Consider the following 18,143-nt stretch of genomic DNA (forward strand, 5'->3'; position numbering starts at 1 on the left):
GGGGGGGGGGGGAGGCAGCTGTGTAAATTCCCTGCATTGTGCCAGGGGCTGGACTAGATGACCCTGGAGGTCCCTTCCAACTCTATGATTCTGCAATTTGAAACCTTGTACATTTGGGGGCTGAACCTTAAAAACGGACAGATTCTGCCATATTTTGCCAAACACCTCGCCAGCTCAGAAATCATCACCAAACTGCTCTCCTGGAAAACACAAAGGGTTTGCTGCACCTCGTTAGCGCGTCAAATTATCTTCTGCCCAATTATACCAGCAAACCACACAACTCGAAAGAACCTGCCCCGAGTCATTTGATGAAGACACAATGCCATTTGTCCAGGTTAGGAAGGATCGTGCCTGGCTGGCAGGGATGCAGCTCTCCATTTCAAAAAGTTTATGCAACGGCTCAAAATATAACATTTCCTTCAACTCCCCCCCCCCCCAATTTTACTCAAGAGGAGACATGGTGGGCTGAAATCTTGAGCAGAAGCCTTATAGGGGAGAGAGTAGTTGCTTAGCCCTTTCCCATCTGTCTGTACATACTTTTCTGTTTCTCCCTCATTCGCACCCAGAGGCATTTCATCCCACAAAGCCCGTCTGGTATAGTGATTAGAGTACTGTTGAACTAGGTTCTGGGAGACCCAGGTTCGAATCCCCACTCCTTTCCTTTTAGGGTTGACTCATCGGACCTAAGGTCTCAAGTCAGGACACACTAAATTATTATTATTACAATATATTAGCATACATTTTAAGATGGGTAGCTGTGCTAGTCTGTCCGGAGCAGAAGAAAGGGCAAGAGTCCAGGAGCACCTTAAAGACGAACAAAATCTGTGGCCGGGGAGGAGCTTTTGTGAGTCACAGCTGGAGGGTACCTGAAGAAGTGAGCGGTGACCAGGGGTCATTCCGTAGAAAAAGAGGTGCAGGAGCTCATTAGCATAACGCATTAGCATAACTTATTTGCATATGCCACACCCCCTGACATCACTGGAAGTGTGTCAGAAGGCAACACCCAGCACTCAGGCTCCACTGGACTCTTTTGGATTGCTAGCTATTGGGGGGGGGGACGGGCAGATCTGTCCTCACAGAGGAGGGAGAGCTTGTACCTGAATAAAACTTGGTCTTAAAGGTGCCACTGGACTGTTTTGGACCGGGGAGCTGTGGGGGGGGGGGGGCTCTGCAGCTTACCTGGCTGCTTCTTGCTCTGACTGAGGGCTGCCGGGAGCAGGGGGTGGGGCTTGTTGCATGTGCCCACCCCCTGGGCTCTTTACTGCCGGAGCTCCGCTCCTGTGCGTTCCTGCAGGAAATGACCCCTGCCGGTGACTCTCAAAAGCTCATACCCGGCCACAGATTTTGTACGTCTTTAAAGTGCTACTGGACTCTTGCCCTTTTCTACTGCTATATATTTTAAATTCTACTTTATTTCTAAATTTGAGATTAACCCTATAAATTTTTATAACCCATCATTAAAAAGTTCACCTTTTCCTTCCACGTATTCACTTTTGCCGTGGCTAAAGTAGTCCTCAGATCCTCATCCTTTAATAAAATGGTACAATCTTAGTTCTATCAACAGATACTAAATTGCTCAGGGTTGTATCCAGCCATTTTGCTGTATACAGAGCGTACCAACGGGAACACGAGGTTATATGATCCAACGTTTCAAGCTCTCTCTGCCCACATCCACGATATCTGCCCTGGAATGCGATCTTCATATAGAGGTCCCTCAGAGCAGCTGATGGGAGTGCATTCATCATGGCTAGAAAAAATCTTCAGCTCTAGGCGGGAATTGTCAGAAACTTCAAACAGGCTGGCAGGGCAGGTGGAGTCTGGAGACCAACTGAAAACAGATTCCCACTCTGTGGTGGAAGTTCACCAGGTGACCTCGGGCCAGTCATTCTCAGCCTAACCTACCTCACAGGATAGTTGTGTGAGGATAAAATGGAGGAGAGGAGAACAACATATGCTGCTTTGGGTGCCCATTGGGAAGAAAAGTGTGGTGTTAATGAAATAAATAAATAGATATGGATACCTTTTTCATCTGCAAGGAGGGAATATTAGAGAAGCCACACTGGGCCAATGGCCCATCCAGTCCAACACTGTGTCACATGGAGGTCAAAACCTAGGTGCCATCAGGAGGTCCACCAGGAGGGTCAGAACCCCGAAAACCTCCTACTGTTGCCCTCCAAGCACCAAGAATACAGATCATCCCTGCCCCAGGCACTGATGGACCTCTGCTCCGTATGTCTATTCAATCCCCTCTTGAAGCTGTCTATGCTTGTAGCTGCCACCACTTCCTGCGGCAGTGAATCCCACATGTTAATTACTCTTGGGGTGAAGAAGTCCTTCCTTTTATCTAAGCCTACTGCTCATTAATTTCATGGAGTGCCCATGAGTTCTTGTACTGTAAGAAAGGGAGAAAAGTACTTCCTTCTCTACCTTCTCTATCCCATGCATAATTTTGTAAACCTCGGTCATGTCACCCTTCAGTCATCGATTAGGCGAAGGCAACTGAGAGCGGGAAAACAGGTTCAACAGTCCCTTGCAAGCACCCCCACACCCCAGTTCCCCGTGCTCAAGATCACAGCCCTCTGCCACTGTTTCATTTTTAAGGGGTGGGGGGAGTCAGGGATAAATGTGCGTCACGTTTAAAGTCAGCTCAGGAAACAGACTGCTGCACTGGCCAGCAGGCAAGATTGTCTGGATGGTTCATCTATTCCCCAAGGGCAACTGCTGCTCACCCCAACAAAAGCCCCCCCCATCCCCGAGTCACAGTCCGACATGACTGAGTCCTCTTCATATCATCCTCAGAACACAGCCTTTGAAATGTTGGGCTGAAAATCCCCCAGTCCAGCAGAGGCACATGGATGAAGTGACATGGTTGATTTAGATTTCTCTGTTTGCTCCTCACTGTCCTATGAGCATGATTTGTCATACTACATGCATGTAACAGCCTTTCAGGCGCAAGTTCTACTGTGCCTGAAGGTCCTGACGAGAAATGTGTAGCCTGCCTTTTTGCCCCACTGGAGGTACCAAGGCGGCTAAGCCTCTCCTTCCTGAGGAGTGACTGGCCCAAGATCACCTGGTGAGTTTCCACTGCAGAGCGGGAATTCGAACCTGGGTCTTCCAGATCCTAGTTCAACAACACTCTAACCACTACACCAGACGGGCTCTGTGGAATGAAATCCCTGTGGGTGAGAGCCAGAAACACAGAAGGAAGTACAGACAGATGAGAAGGGGTGAAGCGACTACTCCCCCACCCCCTTCGGCTTCTGCTCAAGATTCCAGCCTGCCACGTCTCCTCTTGAGTAAAATGGGAGTCAAATTGCTGACCAGAGGGTTAAGAACACTTGTTAATTTCACCCTGGCGTTCTCCTGAGTTTTTACAATTATTTTATTTATTTATTATTTATTTATCAAACTTATACCCCGCCCTCCCCGCAAGCGGGCTCAGGGCGGCTTCCATAAAAGCATAAATACATTAAAATACACAATATTTAACCATACAATAAAACATTTTGCAGGGAGGCACCCTTGCTCCCATCCCCTTTTGGAAAAAAAGGGACGGACGGGTGCTCTCCAGAAGTGCACGGATGAAGGAAGGCAGACCCCCAAATTGTGCCCCCACCTCTTCAAGCCCAGTATCTGGGTGCTCTGGCTTTTGAAACACCAGTGGTGTTCCCTCTACGCTGAGTTAGTGTGAGCTAGCTCACAGTTTTTTAGCCTCCGGCTCACACATTTTTGTCTTAGCTCCGGAATGATGGCTCCAGAGTGTAGGACAAGGGAAAAATTAATGTGATTTCTGATATCTCCTTTGACAGATATTGATAGCTGTCACTGTGCCTTCATAAGAGTTTAATCATAGTATATCCATAAGAGTTTAATCATAGTATATATTTAGCCCAGATGGAAGAAATCTATAGTAGACTGTATTTTTCTGTATAAGAACTTTTATTAAGCAGAAGTATTATTAGGGGTCTCTGTGGATGGAATTAGGATGCAATAGAATGGAATGCGTATTTGGAAATTATAAGGACACCTAACACTGGAAGTTATGTGGTGAAGAGATTTCCAGTGTTCTCAAAACAATATATTTCCTTTGTAAGACAGAGCATCTGGTACCGGGAAACCTGCCAAAAGCTAAGTTTTAGGTGGATCACAGCCCTTATCAGCTAGCTCTCCGAAAGCGAGGTGGAGGGAGGCTAGCTTCACTGAGGCCAGAAAGGTCCCAAGTGTTCCCTAGTGTTTCCCATTGTTCTAAAGTCAGATAAGCAAATGCAATCACTGACAAACATGACCAGTATAAGGAGGGACCAATAGTAAAATTTAGAGTCAAATGATGCTACCTGTCTGGTACCAATTAGAGATTCTTTAATGTGTAAATTATATGTGATCTCATTTGGGGTATAAGACCCTCTGCCCTCCCTGGTTGGGGCAGGATACAGCTTGGCGTTGCTGAAGTGCTAAGGAACTCAGTCCTGTATCTCCTGTTTCATTGCAGAGAATTAAAATTTATTGTATTTAGCCATAGGCTATTACAAACCAAAGATAACAGCAGAGAGGAATACTGTAAACATGAATAATGGTATAAAATTGAGTAAAATCTAAGATATTATCTCTCCTTATATATAATTGAGTAGTGGGTGCCAAAGTTCTAAAATGCACTCCTTTAGTGTATGGACGCTTGAACTGTCAGTCAGAAGACGCTGGCTGGGTTGACTGGCTGCTTTGTGCAGTCCCGCCCAGTGTTTCAAGGTCTTTTGCATATGGAAGCTGATTGGACTTCACTGCATTCCACACCTCAAACTCACCCCCCTCCCCGCAAGGCAGTTGGAATGTCAGTTGCATATGGAACCTTCAAGGTCTTTTGCATATGGAAGCTGATTGGACTTCACTCCATTCCACACCTCATACTCCCCCCCCCCAAGGCAGTTGGAATGTCTGGTGGTGTGTAGGTCCCAGGATCATGTTTTAAAAGCTGCCTGGGGGATTATGGACCATGGCCGATGCCTCCGTTGCCCGGCCCTCTACAGAATCCACCCCCCAAACCTCCAGGTATTTCCCTCCTTAGAGCTGGCAACCCTACATTCCCCTCAGTGCCTGTTGGTAGGCAACTAAGCTTGGTCCTGTCACCTACTTTGGCCTTTGGGAGAAAACACATTGGGGCCAATCCTGATAGGGTTGCCAACTCCAGATGGGAAATTCCTGGAGACTTGAGGGATGGAGCCTGAAGAGGGTGAGGTTTGAGGAGGGGTGGGACCTCAGACAGGTACACTGCCATAGACTCCACCCTCCAAACCAGTCAGTCTCACATAGGGAACCATTGTTGCCAATCTCCAGGTGAGGGCTGGAGAGCACTCAGTATTACAACTGTTCTGCAGAAGGGAGGGCAGAAGTCAGCTGAAGTCAAAGGGGCAGATAATGGTAGGTTGGTGGCTAGCTGGGAAGGAGATGGGGTTGCCAACTACATGCTGACAAATTCCTGGGGATTTGAGGGGTGGAGCCTGGAGAGGGTGGGGTTTGCAGAGGGGTGGGACCTCAGACAGGTAGAATGCCATAGACTCCACCCTCCAAACCAGCCATTTTGTCCTGGGTAACAATTGTTGCCAATCTCCAGGTGAGGGCTACAGATTACTCACAATTACAACTGCTCTTCAGGTAGCAGAGATCAGTTCCTCTGGAGAAAACAGTGGACTCTGTCATTATACCCTGCTGAGGTCACCACAGCAAATTGACACTGTTTGCCCAAAGCCAGAGCACTCCCCCAGAGCCTCTTTCTAGATCTCGTTGTATTGCTTTCACAACGGGCTTTACTGCTAGTAAAACCATAAAACCGAAGTTATAAGCAATTAATTGAATCAAAACGTACCCACTAAGATCAATATTAACTAGTTCCCATAAGAACAGCGTTGGCCCGTATGTTCTTTGCATCCAAGGCAAATAGAGCCATTCTATAGGATATATTGGCATTGGAATCAGTTAACAAAAATACAATCTTCTCAGAGTCTTCTCAGAGTCTGAATAAAAGCTTAAGTCTGATAAGAAATTTTAACCTAGGTTGGGTATACATTGAGCATTCAAGGATATAATGGGGAAGATCCTCAATAACAGAAGAGTCACAAATACAAAAGCGCTGTTCCTTAGGTGTTCTACTATAGCGGCCAGCTAATACGGCCATTGGCATTGATTCAAAACGCAAAGATGTGAAAGCTGCTCTGAGGTTATGATTATCTATACTGACTTTGAAAAAACCAAAGTGATGGTCTTTAGAAAAAGGGCTCAAATATCCTCCTGGAGCATACTTGGCAATTCAATAAATCAGTGTAGATCCTTTAATTATTTATGAATTACATTTAGAGAGAATCTGAACTGGAATGCTCATATTGCCACAGTAAAAACATCTACGACAAGGATTGTGGGGTCTGTTTTGAGGTCTTACTATACTAAGGGAGGTTTTCTTATTGATCCTGTTTCATTGCAATAAACCAATATTCATCTAACCCGTTGGACTCTGACTGTGTTTCCAATTCGGCCCCGGAAGCACACGAGCACAGATTTGTGTATCAAGAGGAAACTTATTTATGCAGTAGCCAAAACTGCTCGCTCACAACTTTAATGCCAGTAGCTCACAGAGTAGAATTTTTGCTCACAGGACTCTGCAGCTTAGAGGGAGCTAAACATTGCCATCTCTTTCCTGATGACTCCCTCCCAGCTTCCCCCCCACCCCCAACTGGCTCTGTTCACCCTGCATCAGGCAGCCCCCCCTCCCCCAGCTCTAGTCCAGCGGCAGAAATCTGCAAGCCTCACAACTTCAGATGTTCGCCTAAAGGGCCGTCCTCCTGTATGCCTCTCGAAAGGACAGAGGGGGAAAGCCGGGCTTCTGCTGCTCCGAAGTCGAGATACTCACTATGCGGCTCAACAGCCCCCCTTCTGAAATTACTTCTGTGGCATATTCATATTAGGAGCATAATTCATATTAGGAGCAGGGGTCACTTCGTAGAAAAAGAGCAGCAGGAGCTCATTAGCATATCTAATAGGCTATTAGCATAATAGCTCATTAGCATATGCCATGCCACCTGACATCACCAGACGTGATGTCAGAAGGGGAAGCAAAAAAGGGGGGGAGGCATCTTCAAAAGCCTCCCCTTCCCCCCCCCAGCCCACCTTGGCAGGCCGGCTGGGGAAGGGAAGGGGAGGCTTTTGAAGATGCCTCCTTCCCCTTTTTTGCTTCCCCAGCTGGCCTGCCAAGGCAGGGGGGGGGAGCGAAGAGAGACGGATTTAAAGTTTAAGCCCCTTGTCTATGGAGTCGTGCCACCGCTGCGGTGCGATCTTTCCATTGTATTCTATGGGGCTGCTACGATCTTTCCATTTTATTCTATGGGGCTGCTACGGCGCGACTCTGGAAAGAAGGAGCATGGGGGTGGGGAGCTGGAGGCGGGGCTTGCCGCCACCACCATTTGTGCCCGCTTCTGGGCTGCTGAAGCGGTGCCCCGGCGCGCTCTGGCCCCATACGACCCCTGATTAGGAGCAATATGCCACTGAAGTAATTTCAGATGTCTTCCATCTATGTAGAATTTATGTGTGAGGATTCTTTGATAAAGACAAAGAAACGGGCTGAAAGTAAACCGGGACCCCATCAGAATCTTTCACATGCTGCACTGTGTAATAGAACATGCTGTTGTTTGTTTCAGTGGGTTGTTGTAAGTAGACAATATTGCCTTTTGTAGTGCTTGTATTTATACAAATAACAAGGACTGTATGTAATACAAGTCTATTGAGCACCATTACATTATTTATAAGTACATTTAAAGAAGAGTCTGTGCATATTTGTTGCCATCTCATGGTACATATTTTGTTCATATTAGGTTATATGTCCATGAGCCTGCAATTTGGTGTGCCCTAAAAGATGCACCTGGGTTACAGTTTCCAAAAGCAGCATGCTCTTGCAGTCTTGTTGAAGGAACACGGCCAGACTAACAAGTTCCCCCTGAAGAAGCCTGTTGGTGAAATGCAGAGGGATTTTGACTGAGTAGTAAAATATGGCTGCGATCACACGGAGCATTAGCCACACTACAGAGACGGAAGATAGGCGGATTTTCACCGCAACATCTGGGAAGCGTAGAGCTCCCGTGGCTAACCCGAGGCTTCCCGCTGAAGATGCGCTGTAAAAAACTAGTACCTCCGAGGTACTAGTTTTCGGAAACCGTGGGGCAAGGGCGGGCGTCTGATCACGTTTCCGGTGGTAGCTTGTGGCATCCGGCGCCCGCCCATGTCGCGAAACGTGGGCGGGCGAAACCCGTCGCGAAAAGGGTTTTTTTTTGTCAAGTCTCTACGGGTGCACACAAGCACCCAACGGCGCATGCGAACACTTAGGTTTAAAAAAAAAACCCAACCCCCGCAGTGCCGCTTCTTTGCCGCGCCACAGGAGTGAGGTATGATCGGCACCTCCCCCCAACCACGGGATGTCGGCGGGACGTTGGGCAGGACGTTTGATCCGGCTGCCGCACAGTAGTTAGCTCTGGGGCAAACAGCCACGCCTCCCCCCTGTGATATCCGGCCCGTGTGACCGGGCCTCTATTTACTTTATTTTGTGCCATCAGCCCTGGCCATTTTTAAAAATCTTCTAGTGACTGGTGCGGCCCTTTCATTCATTTTCTCTGAGGGGCAATGGTACGCCTTCTCTTTCATTCCTGAGGGGGCGGGATCGCAGGACCCAAAGCAGCTCATAAAGAAAAAAACAGCAAATGTTGGTACTGCAAAGAGGAAACGATTAATCACTTTAAATGATGAATGGCAGCACTGACTGAAACGAATAATGGAGGGGGAGGTAAGAAGGGATTTGCCACTTGCCTCTATTTCCTACCACAGAGCAGAATGACTTTGGGAAAGGCTTTGCAAACCTTTCAGCTTCTCCTGATCTCAGGGCATTCCAGGCCAGTGTCCAGGGCAAGCCCCAGCGGGAATCCCTTCTCCCATACTAGCTGGAGGGGCTACAGGCAATGCTCCCTCTAAGCTGTGGAGTCCTGTGAGCAAAAATTCTACTTTGTGAGCTACTGGCATTGAAGTCGTGAGAGAGCGATTTGGCTACTGCATTGATCAGTTTGCTCTGGAGCCATCCTTCCTGACCTAAGATGAAAACGTGCAAGCCGGAGGCTAAAAAACTGTGAGCTAGCTCACACGAACTCAGCTTAGAGGGAATACTGGTTTACATGGGCACTGAAGACGAGAAAGATATTCTCTCCCGAATGGTAGTAATGTACATTAACCACAGTGTAAGAGAGGAGGGAAAGAAGGGATCCTCGGTTGACCGTTAAGGCCTTTTACATCTCTGGTCATAGACTCAACTGTCTAAGCAACTGAGCAGAGGATAGATAAGGACGTAGGAAGACAAAACATCTAACCAAAACTGCACAAATAGTGTGCCGGATCGACCCTCAAACTTAACGGGCTCTTCCTCCAATACATACTGCCATAACAAATAGTCAAACTTAATCACAGCCAACCTGGGCTTTCCTCATGTAAGCCAAAGATTCCTTTATGTGCTCAGGGGGTGCTGACGGGTGGCACGGGGAAGGGAACCTTGAGAGAGAGAGAGAGAGAGAGAGAGAGAGAGAGAGATCACAAAGGTCGATCAAATTGTTATTCATCACCGCAATCATTTTCAGAGATAATGCAATCAGATAGCTGGCCAAAAAAATAAAATAATAATCCATGGCTACCGGGACTGGGAAACGCCCACATGAACCATTCAAATCCTGTGCTTATCTCTGCACTAAAGGGGCAAAAAACAAATTTATTAGACTTATTAAGTAGTACTGTCCATTGCAGACGAGTGTATATCCCGTCGTGACAGATCATTTCAGGCTTTTTATATATACTTAGGTACCACTTCGGTGGGAAGGTAATAGCGTTCCGTGCGCCTTGGTGTTTAGTCATGCCGGCCACATGACCACGGAAATGTCTTCAGACAACACTGGCTCTTCGGCACCACAACCCTAGAGTCAGATTCGACTGGCTTTCGAGCAAGGGAACCTTTACTGTTACAGCAAGGGTTCATCCAAACCTATCAAATCAAAGACCAGACTTATGTCCACTGGGAAAACTCCATTTTTGAGGAGGTGAAAAACAAGAAGGCAGTATTGTCTTTGTTAATGTTTTATCTTATGGGCGGTTCTCTTCCACAGACAAGAAGAATTTACAGTGGGCTGCCGATAGCAGAAGTATGACTAACTGTCTTTGAAGTCAGCATCAAGCGATATCATCAGTATTGCACGCACATATGAAGACCAGCAATATTTAATCTATCACAGGAAAGAATGCAGACAAAAAAGAAAACAAACTCACACGCTGAGTTCACTATAAACAGCATTCTGCAGCTTCTTTTCCCATCCTGGTTAAAACAAAAGGTTACGAAAATAAAGGTTAGAATTCATGTTATAAAAACACCATCAAAACCTCCCTAAGTGCAGTTGGGCACACAAATCTTTGAAGTATGCACCATCTGAAGTTAAGTAGAACCCACTCCTAAAAGCATGCCAGAGACACCATCTTATTTGGCTCCCAAACTGCTCAATATTACTTCTCCACAGTGTGTGTTTTGTGGATAGCAGACTGGCAGCCCCAAGCTGCAACACACTTCCTCAGAACACACAGGCACAAATACATGCGCCAAGAACAAGCCCTGGAATCTATGGAGCTTAGTTCCAAGTGAATATGCTTCAAGAGAGAAGGCAAGGGCCCTGAGTCCCAGGTACAGCAGAGATTTCATGGCCCAGCAGCGTACTGCTCCCTATGCAAGATAACTTCAGAAGGCCTTGCTGGAAAAACTTGTGCCTAGTTAACGCAAGCTGAATTAAACAAAAAAACACCTAGGCGTCTACTACACAGCCCCTGCCTTCCCTGCCTTCCCATCCATTGCATCATTACTGGATTGCCCAGAAAGTGTTCTTGTGCACTAGGCTTCCAAAACTCAGTCATTGTCCCCCCCCCCCCAGTTTGGGAACACAGCTGTTGGGCATTCTCTGCCTTGCCAATGGAGAATGGCAGCAGACATTTTTCAGAAGAGACCAAGGCAAGGAGCGAGATGGCATGCTTTCAGGTACGTTCACTCAGCAAGAGGCCAAATGTGGCCCATGTTCTGCAGAGAGGACAAATGCAATGGCACACAGGGATGGCCACAAACTGGACCACAGACCTAATTTCATCACAGACCGGGGGTAGTGGTTCGCAGTTCATTTGCCCAGTCCATGCATTCACTGTTTTCAACAGACTGCTCGTGGACCAGGAATTTTTCCAGGAGGTCTGTTTAGTCCATGGGGCAGTCTGTGGGCCAGAAAACCTGGTGTCACAGCATTAATTGTTAAGGCAATCAGGGAGGATGTTCTTCTACAGCTCTTCGGCAGCTCTGGAAACGACTTTGATGCCTCTAGCTTGCGGGAGGGGGGGCATTTGACAGTGTCCTTCTTCATTTGCCCATTGGACCATAGGATCTTTTCCCTCTCCCCCAATCCCAATCTGCAGGCAACTTGAAGGGCAGGTAGAGGGCCATCCCAGGGAGGTCCACTGCAACTTTGATGCCTCTAACTTGGGGGGGCATCTGACAGACTACTTCCCCTTTTGCACATTGGACCCTAGGATCTTTCCCTGCAATGCCAACGTGCAGGCAACTTGGAGAGCAGGTAGAGTGTTGTAAGTCAGTCTGTGCTCAGTGACAGCACAGATTCCTCAGAGGAAGAGCTGTCTGCAGCCAGACCTTAGCCAGTAGGTAGGTAGTAGTTTATTGCGGTCAAAGACCATAATACAGCGAATACAGTTAATATAGCAGCAATCAGAACAATAGTAAAATAATTCCCTTATGTGACAATGTATGTTAAAACATTAAAACATTAAAAATATTTAGAAATTCCATTACTAATCAGATAAAATCAATTTAACCAATCAGTTATGATCCCTCTCTCTCCTAATACAATAGGCTAACCAACCAAATTTAGCCACCATCTCCCTTATATATAAAAGCCGAATGGTGGTGACACTTCTCTAGAACATTCCACACACTCCAGAATTGGTTGGCGCCCTGGTATGTCACTCAGAATCTGTCCCTATTCACTGGCTGCATTGCTTGAGTCTCGCCTCCAACATTCTAAACAGTTTGCTCTTCCTCTCCCCCCCCATAGCCAGTCACAACACAGAGGTTATTTGCATATGCAGCCTCACTGGCCTTTGCCTCGGAACACAGAGGTCGTTTGCATATGCAACTTGATTGGTTTTTGCCTCTAACATTCTAAACAGTTTGCTGTTCTGAGGTAAAATGTGTCCAATCTCCAGGTGAGGGCTGGAGATCACTCAGAATTACAACTGCTTTCCAGATGGTAGAGATCAGTTCCCCTGGAGAAAATGGTGGGCTCTGTATCCTTATATGCTGCTGAGGTGGCCCCCGCATGACAGCCAATGTGACGTGGCAGTCAGGGCTTCAGAGCACGGGAGAGGCGTGTGGGGGGTGGAAAGCTGAAGAGTGAAGGGGAAATAAATGTAGGTTGATGATTGGCTGGGAAGGAGATAGGGTTGCCAACTCCAGGTGGGAAATTCCTGGATATGTGAGGAATGGAGCCTGGAGAGGGTGAGGTTTCAGGAGGCGTGGGACCTCGGACAGGTACAAAGCCATAGACTCCACCCTCCAAACCAACCATTCCCTTCTGGGGAACCATCGTTGCCAATCTCCAGGTGAGGGCTGGAGATCACTCAAAATTATAACTGTTCTTTAGGTAGCAGAGATCAGTTCCTCTGGAGAAAACGGTGGACTCAGTGTCATTATACCCTGCTGAGGTCGCCACAGCAAATTGACACTAAGTGTCCAAGGCCGGGGCACCCGCCCAGAGCCTCTTTCTAGAGCTCACTGTATTTATTTCCACAACGGACCTTTTTCCTAGTATGAGTTATATTCTGATTTTTATCTGCCAACATAACTGAGAAGAGAGTCCCCCTACTACGCCCTGGATGTGATTTAATAATGGAATTTATAAATATCTCTCTATTGTGCTGGTATAATCTACAATGAAAAAACACATGTTCCAAAGTTTCTTCTCCCCTTCTACAAACACTCCCTTGGCGTGGTTTTATTATATCTTGCTTCTAAAATGGCAGAAGGCAAAGCATTATATCTTAGGATTGTAAAAATTATTCTGTCTTTGGCGTTCTCTAGCGTTTTAACATATGTTCTCAGAGTCAACTTACTACAAGTAGCTAGATCAAATAAAGGATCCTTAATTTTACTCATTTGGATCTGCAGTTCCATATCCAAGACTCTTTGCTTTATAACTGAATTGGCCTGTAGATATCGCCTCAGCCAGTAATTGAACAATCAGCTGCACCTGGCTCTGAGCCAGGAGGAGAGCAACAAGAGATCAGGTTACCAGCTGAGCAGCAGTCACAGCCTACAGTTGAAACTGAGCCACCTTGTAGATCTGAAGCAGGAAACAAGTCTTCAGAAGACACTCCCAGCCCACCTAGCTCACCTACACCCCTGCAGCCAACACTGTCTGAGGCACACAGAGTTGCAGGAAAGGAGGAGGAGAGGCTCATTGCCAGCTGTCAACTGATGAGATGCATAAGGAATTTCCTGATGACTGCCAAGAAACTGGCTGGGAGTGTAGCTCATTAAGACTTGTCTATAAAATCAGCCAGAAGAAGCAGCAGTTTTGTGGATGCAACAAGTACACGCTGTTACTGAACCACTGACCTTGCTGTTACCAGACCACTGGAACCTTGACCCTTGGACTGGAAGTGGCTATAGGCTTTTCTCAGGCCTGTAGCTACAGTGGGGTATCTCGGGGCCAGGCCTCCCCAACTTACCATCCAGGCCTCCCAACTTTTTGCTGAGCTGGGTGGAAAGCGCTGCTGCTGCAGTGGTGTGTGTGGGGGTGCCCCCCAACTTATTTAAAGGCCCCCTGATAAAAAATCTGGGCTATGGGCCTGGAACCCCTGACTCTGTACTGGACTTGCTGCCTGGATCCCTTGACCCGATACTGGACTTGGCATACCTGCTCTCTGGAACCCCTGACTTTTGGACTGAACCCAGGTGACTCTTTGCAACCTTGCCTGTAACCTACCCTTCTGAAACCCAGCCCTTGTATCCTGAGAGGGCTGCAACAGTACATAGAGGGCCCTCCTGGGGAGGTCCACTGTGACTTTGATGCCTCTAGTTTTGTTGACAGAAGTGTATGGCTGGATACGTACCAATGTGGACCCTAGCCTTACACATTAGTTTTGAAGGCCTAGTTCTCATTGAGAACCAGTGTGGTGTAGTGGTTAAGAGTGGTGGACTCTAATCTGGAGAACTGGGTTTGATTTCCTCACTCCTCCACATGAAGCATGTTGGTAACCTTGGGCCAGTGACAGTTCTCTCAGAACTGTTTGAAGCCCACCTACCTCACAAGGTGCCTGTTGTAAGGTGAGGAAGAGAAGGTTATTGTAAGCTGCTCTGAGACGCCTTAAGGTAGAGAAAATCGAGATATAAAAACCTTTTTCTTCTTGAGAGAAGCCTGCAACTAGGATTTCAGGTGGAAGGTAAGAGACGGAAAAAGATATCTCCAGGGAGATCTTTACTATCTTCAATTCAGAACCAGAAATGGTTCCCTCCTGCAAATTCGTTGTCAGCAAGTTGCAACTAGAAACCTAAGTTTAATAGATCTACTTGATAATGGACTACTGAAATTAAAACAGAATGTAGAGGAACTCTTGCAACAGCCTCTTTCATGGTGGCAGTATCATCAAACCCGGAGATGGGTGGGCAAGGAGCCTAGGCTAAAATAATTTCCCCAACTACCAGTTTTCTCTGTGCCAAGCGTTCTGTAATGACAGCCCACATCCGCAGTCGAAAAGTGAAAAGCCCAGACACGGGCTCACCACTTAGCTGACAAAGGAGAAGAAAGGATCTCCAAAAATCGCTTTCAGTATCGGAATGGACTTGTAAATTATCACTCACCTGGTCATGCATAGAAAATAACAGTCACCACCAGGCAAACAGATGTAAATCAGAAGGGGGGGGGGGAGGTTTTAGGTTTTTAATTGCCATCAATTCTTCTTCTAGGTAAAAGCAGCTAGTACAAAATCACGTGCCCTAACCTGGATGGCCCAGGCTAGTCCGATCTCGTCAGATCTCAGGAGCTAAGCAGAGTTGACTCTGGCTAGTATCTCAATGGGAAACCACCAAGGAATGCCAGGGTTGTGACACAGTGGCAGGCAAAGGCAAACCACCTCTGAACGGCTCTGGCCTTGAAAACCCCACAGGGTCGCCATAAGTCAGCTGCAACTTGACAGCAAAAAAAATCAGGTGAGCTAGTAACACTGGTAAACTGATATGTAGTAAAGCACACTTTAAATAGGTGGATGAGGCCCAAGTACTCACCACACAGAATGAATACCGTAAAATGTAATGAAGGGAACAGCACGAACCTGATGTCTTCAGAAATCCCTTGATGTCTTCCTTCAGGGATTCTAACTTAATCTCCGGTCTCTGTAGACTGAGCTATTGTGAAAAACGAAAAAGAAGTCAGGAACATAGATACTCTTTAAAAAAAAAACATGGCAGTGAGACACACATACAGGACACCATGTTTAAATGGAAAGGGATTGCTCTCGTCATGGGAGGAAAAGATTTTTAAGTATAAAATCACCGGAATACCTTTTAGTAAATCATGCATCAAGTTTCAAAATCTTCCCCGTTTGGAAAGTGCGGAGCAGTTTGAGAAACAAAGCCCAAAGCCCCATTAGAGGCACACAAGTAGTTGCCCTGTCCTTTGGTTCCAAGTAATGGATCCATCATGAGCTTCCTGAGTCTCCATTAACTGTACACCTATGAGGCCACATTCACATACATCTTTCAGAGCTCTCAGTATCTCTCAAATAAATGGGATCAGATAAACAACTGCAGGATTATGGTACATTTTTAATAATTGGTGTGGTTCTCAGAATGGCAATCACATACAGACTGGAACGGTGCGTTCTGCAGCTCCATCCTGAACTGAAGCCCCAGTCAATGGCCTCTCATCTGCACAGCAGTATAAGGAGGAGGAGGAGGTTTGCACTACTGGAGAGTCAGAGGAGAGGAAGTGGGAGGATGCATTTCACCATTTGCCAACTCACTAGATTTCCACACCAACTCTCCCACTTTCCACAGCACCAAGACCATGATGTTTACAGTGGCTGTGGGATATCAATATACAAGGTAGCTGCATACCATAGAGCTTACCAGGTGCTTATAGAGATATGAAGGCCGGGGGGGGGGGGGGGAAAAAAAAGGGGGGGAGGGGTGTCCCCCCCCTTTTTTCTGGGACCCTTTTTTCAGTTTTTCCAATGGAAAAACTGGAAATTTGCGGGAGTACTGAAAAACACTCCGATGAAATATTTTCTCCTTTCGAATGAGTGAAATGCATCCAAGATGCATTTATGCAACTAGAAGGATACCTAACTTTCATGAGGGCAGCACATGGGGCTTTCACTGCTTCTCAACAGTTGCGTGCCTTCTGTTGTCCTTCTGACCTGACATGGTTGACCTTTACACCTCTCCCTCAAAACACTATGACATATATACCCAGACTCGGTAACAAGTAGCTTATTGCCCTACCTTGCAGGAGGAAGGAAAAAAAGTTCAAAAGGAGGTGGGGTGGAAACCGCACCAAAGCCTCAGAGGAAAACCAAAAGTTTAATTGAGAACTCTCAAACCGCACAGCAAAAATCACGGTACATGTGATAAGCAGTGTTCCCTCTAAGCTGAGTTAGTGTGAGCTAGCTCACAGTTTTTTAGCCTCCTGCTCACAGATTTTTGTCTTTGCTTAGGAAAGATGGCTCCAGAGCAAACTAAGTGATGCAGGAGCCAAATTGCTTGCTCACAACTTTAATGCCAGGAGCTCACAAAGTAGAATTTTTGCTCACAAGACTCCACAGCTTTGAGGGAGCACTGGTGATAAAATAGCATAAGGTGCATCAGCTTACAATTTTCTCTCACGTATTAGGTATATTTACAATTTTACTTGTACAAAACTAAGGCATTTATAACTTCTAAATTTTATAAATATGTCAAATATTGCAATCTAATATGCTGTATGTTATAAAAGATGCTTTTCATGTTGTTAAAACAGTAAAATGAGTTTAGGTTTGATAGGACAGTATATATTGCAAATATCCCAAAATTTCTGTTCCCCCCCAAAAAACAGGCCAGCCCCCCCTTCATGGTTTCTAAACTTCTGAAAATTTTGTATCTGTAGGTGCTTGACAATCCCTCTGGTTTTTACAGTTCCAAATCCCTCATAGCTTGTTGTGCATTGTTGACTGGCTGTTTGGCTTACAGGGCAGGGTCAGTTCCCCTTTGGAAGTGGACTGGGCAAGTGTTGGATCCCCAAGCATCGAGAATAAATCCACGTTTTCAAGAAAAGCAAAATTTATTTCAAAGCGTTGAAGAGATACTCAAACACGTTCTTTGTTAGAACTGGGGATACACAGATAGGTCAAGCATAATAAAGGAAATTCAAACAGATACATATCCAATGAACAACATTCCCGCTGGCGGGCTAATGAAACGGTTGCGCGCCCAGTCCATGGGAACCAGGCAGAACATCAGACAAAACACAGGTGCAGTTCTCATGAGAAAAGCAATAGGCAAGCATTACAGCATCTTCTCCCCCACACATCCTCCAGTAGTTATCTTATGCATTCCAGCACAGGAGCAGGATGGTAGAAAACAAGCCGGTTGCAACAGGGTAAGGATATGTACACAGAGGTCACACAAAACCAGAATGGCAGCTTGCTGACATACTGCCCCCCTTAAAATACATCTTAAAACACACCTCCCGGGTCGGGCGGGAGATCTCCCGGGCTGGGCGGGAGACCTCCCGGTTTGTCCGGGAACCTCCTGTGGAAACTACGGATCAGGTAAGGGGCCCGAATATCCCCTTCTTCCACCCATTCGCGGTGCTGGGGACCGAAATCAACCCATTCAATAAGGTACCAGAGTTTACCACGTTTCAATTTACAATCAAGGATATCAGCGATCTCAAAATGTTCATCCCCTTCCAAAATAACAGGTGGAGGAGGAGTAACTGATGGTCTCCAGGGAGACGGACCAGGATCTTTCTTCAACAAGCTCATGTGAAAAACAGAAT

The 18,143-nt window shown here is 46.5% G+C and overlaps 1 protein-coding gene across 1 annotated transcript in view; it reads right to left on the reverse strand.

Moving 5' to 3' along the window:
- LOC107105562 (TBC1 domain family member 19-like) overlaps window positions 1–18,143 on the reverse strand; it is a gene marked incomplete at its 3' end in the record, with an annotated part of 79,051 nt that overhangs the window by 38,567 nt on the left and 22,341 nt on the right. The window contains exons 2-4 of the mRNA XM_015405557.1: window positions 15,439–15,511; window positions 10,333–10,378; window positions 9,492–9,567 (exon numbers count right to left, since the gene is read on the reverse strand). Coding sequence (XP_015261043.1) covers window positions 9,492–9,567; window positions 10,333–10,378; window positions 15,439–15,511 — 195 coding nt within the window. The remainder of the gene's footprint in view (window positions 1–9,491; window positions 9,568–10,332; window positions 10,379–15,438; window positions 15,512–18,143) is intronic.

Source organism: Gekko japonicus, unplaced genomic scaffold (assembly GCF_001447785.1).
Source record: "Gekko japonicus isolate JY-2015 unplaced genomic scaffold, Gekko_japonicus_V1.1 scaffold2656, whole genome shotgun sequence".
In the NCBI taxonomy this organism is placed as follows: domain Eukaryota; kingdom Metazoa; phylum Chordata; class Lepidosauria; order Squamata; family Gekkonidae; genus Gekko; species Gekko japonicus.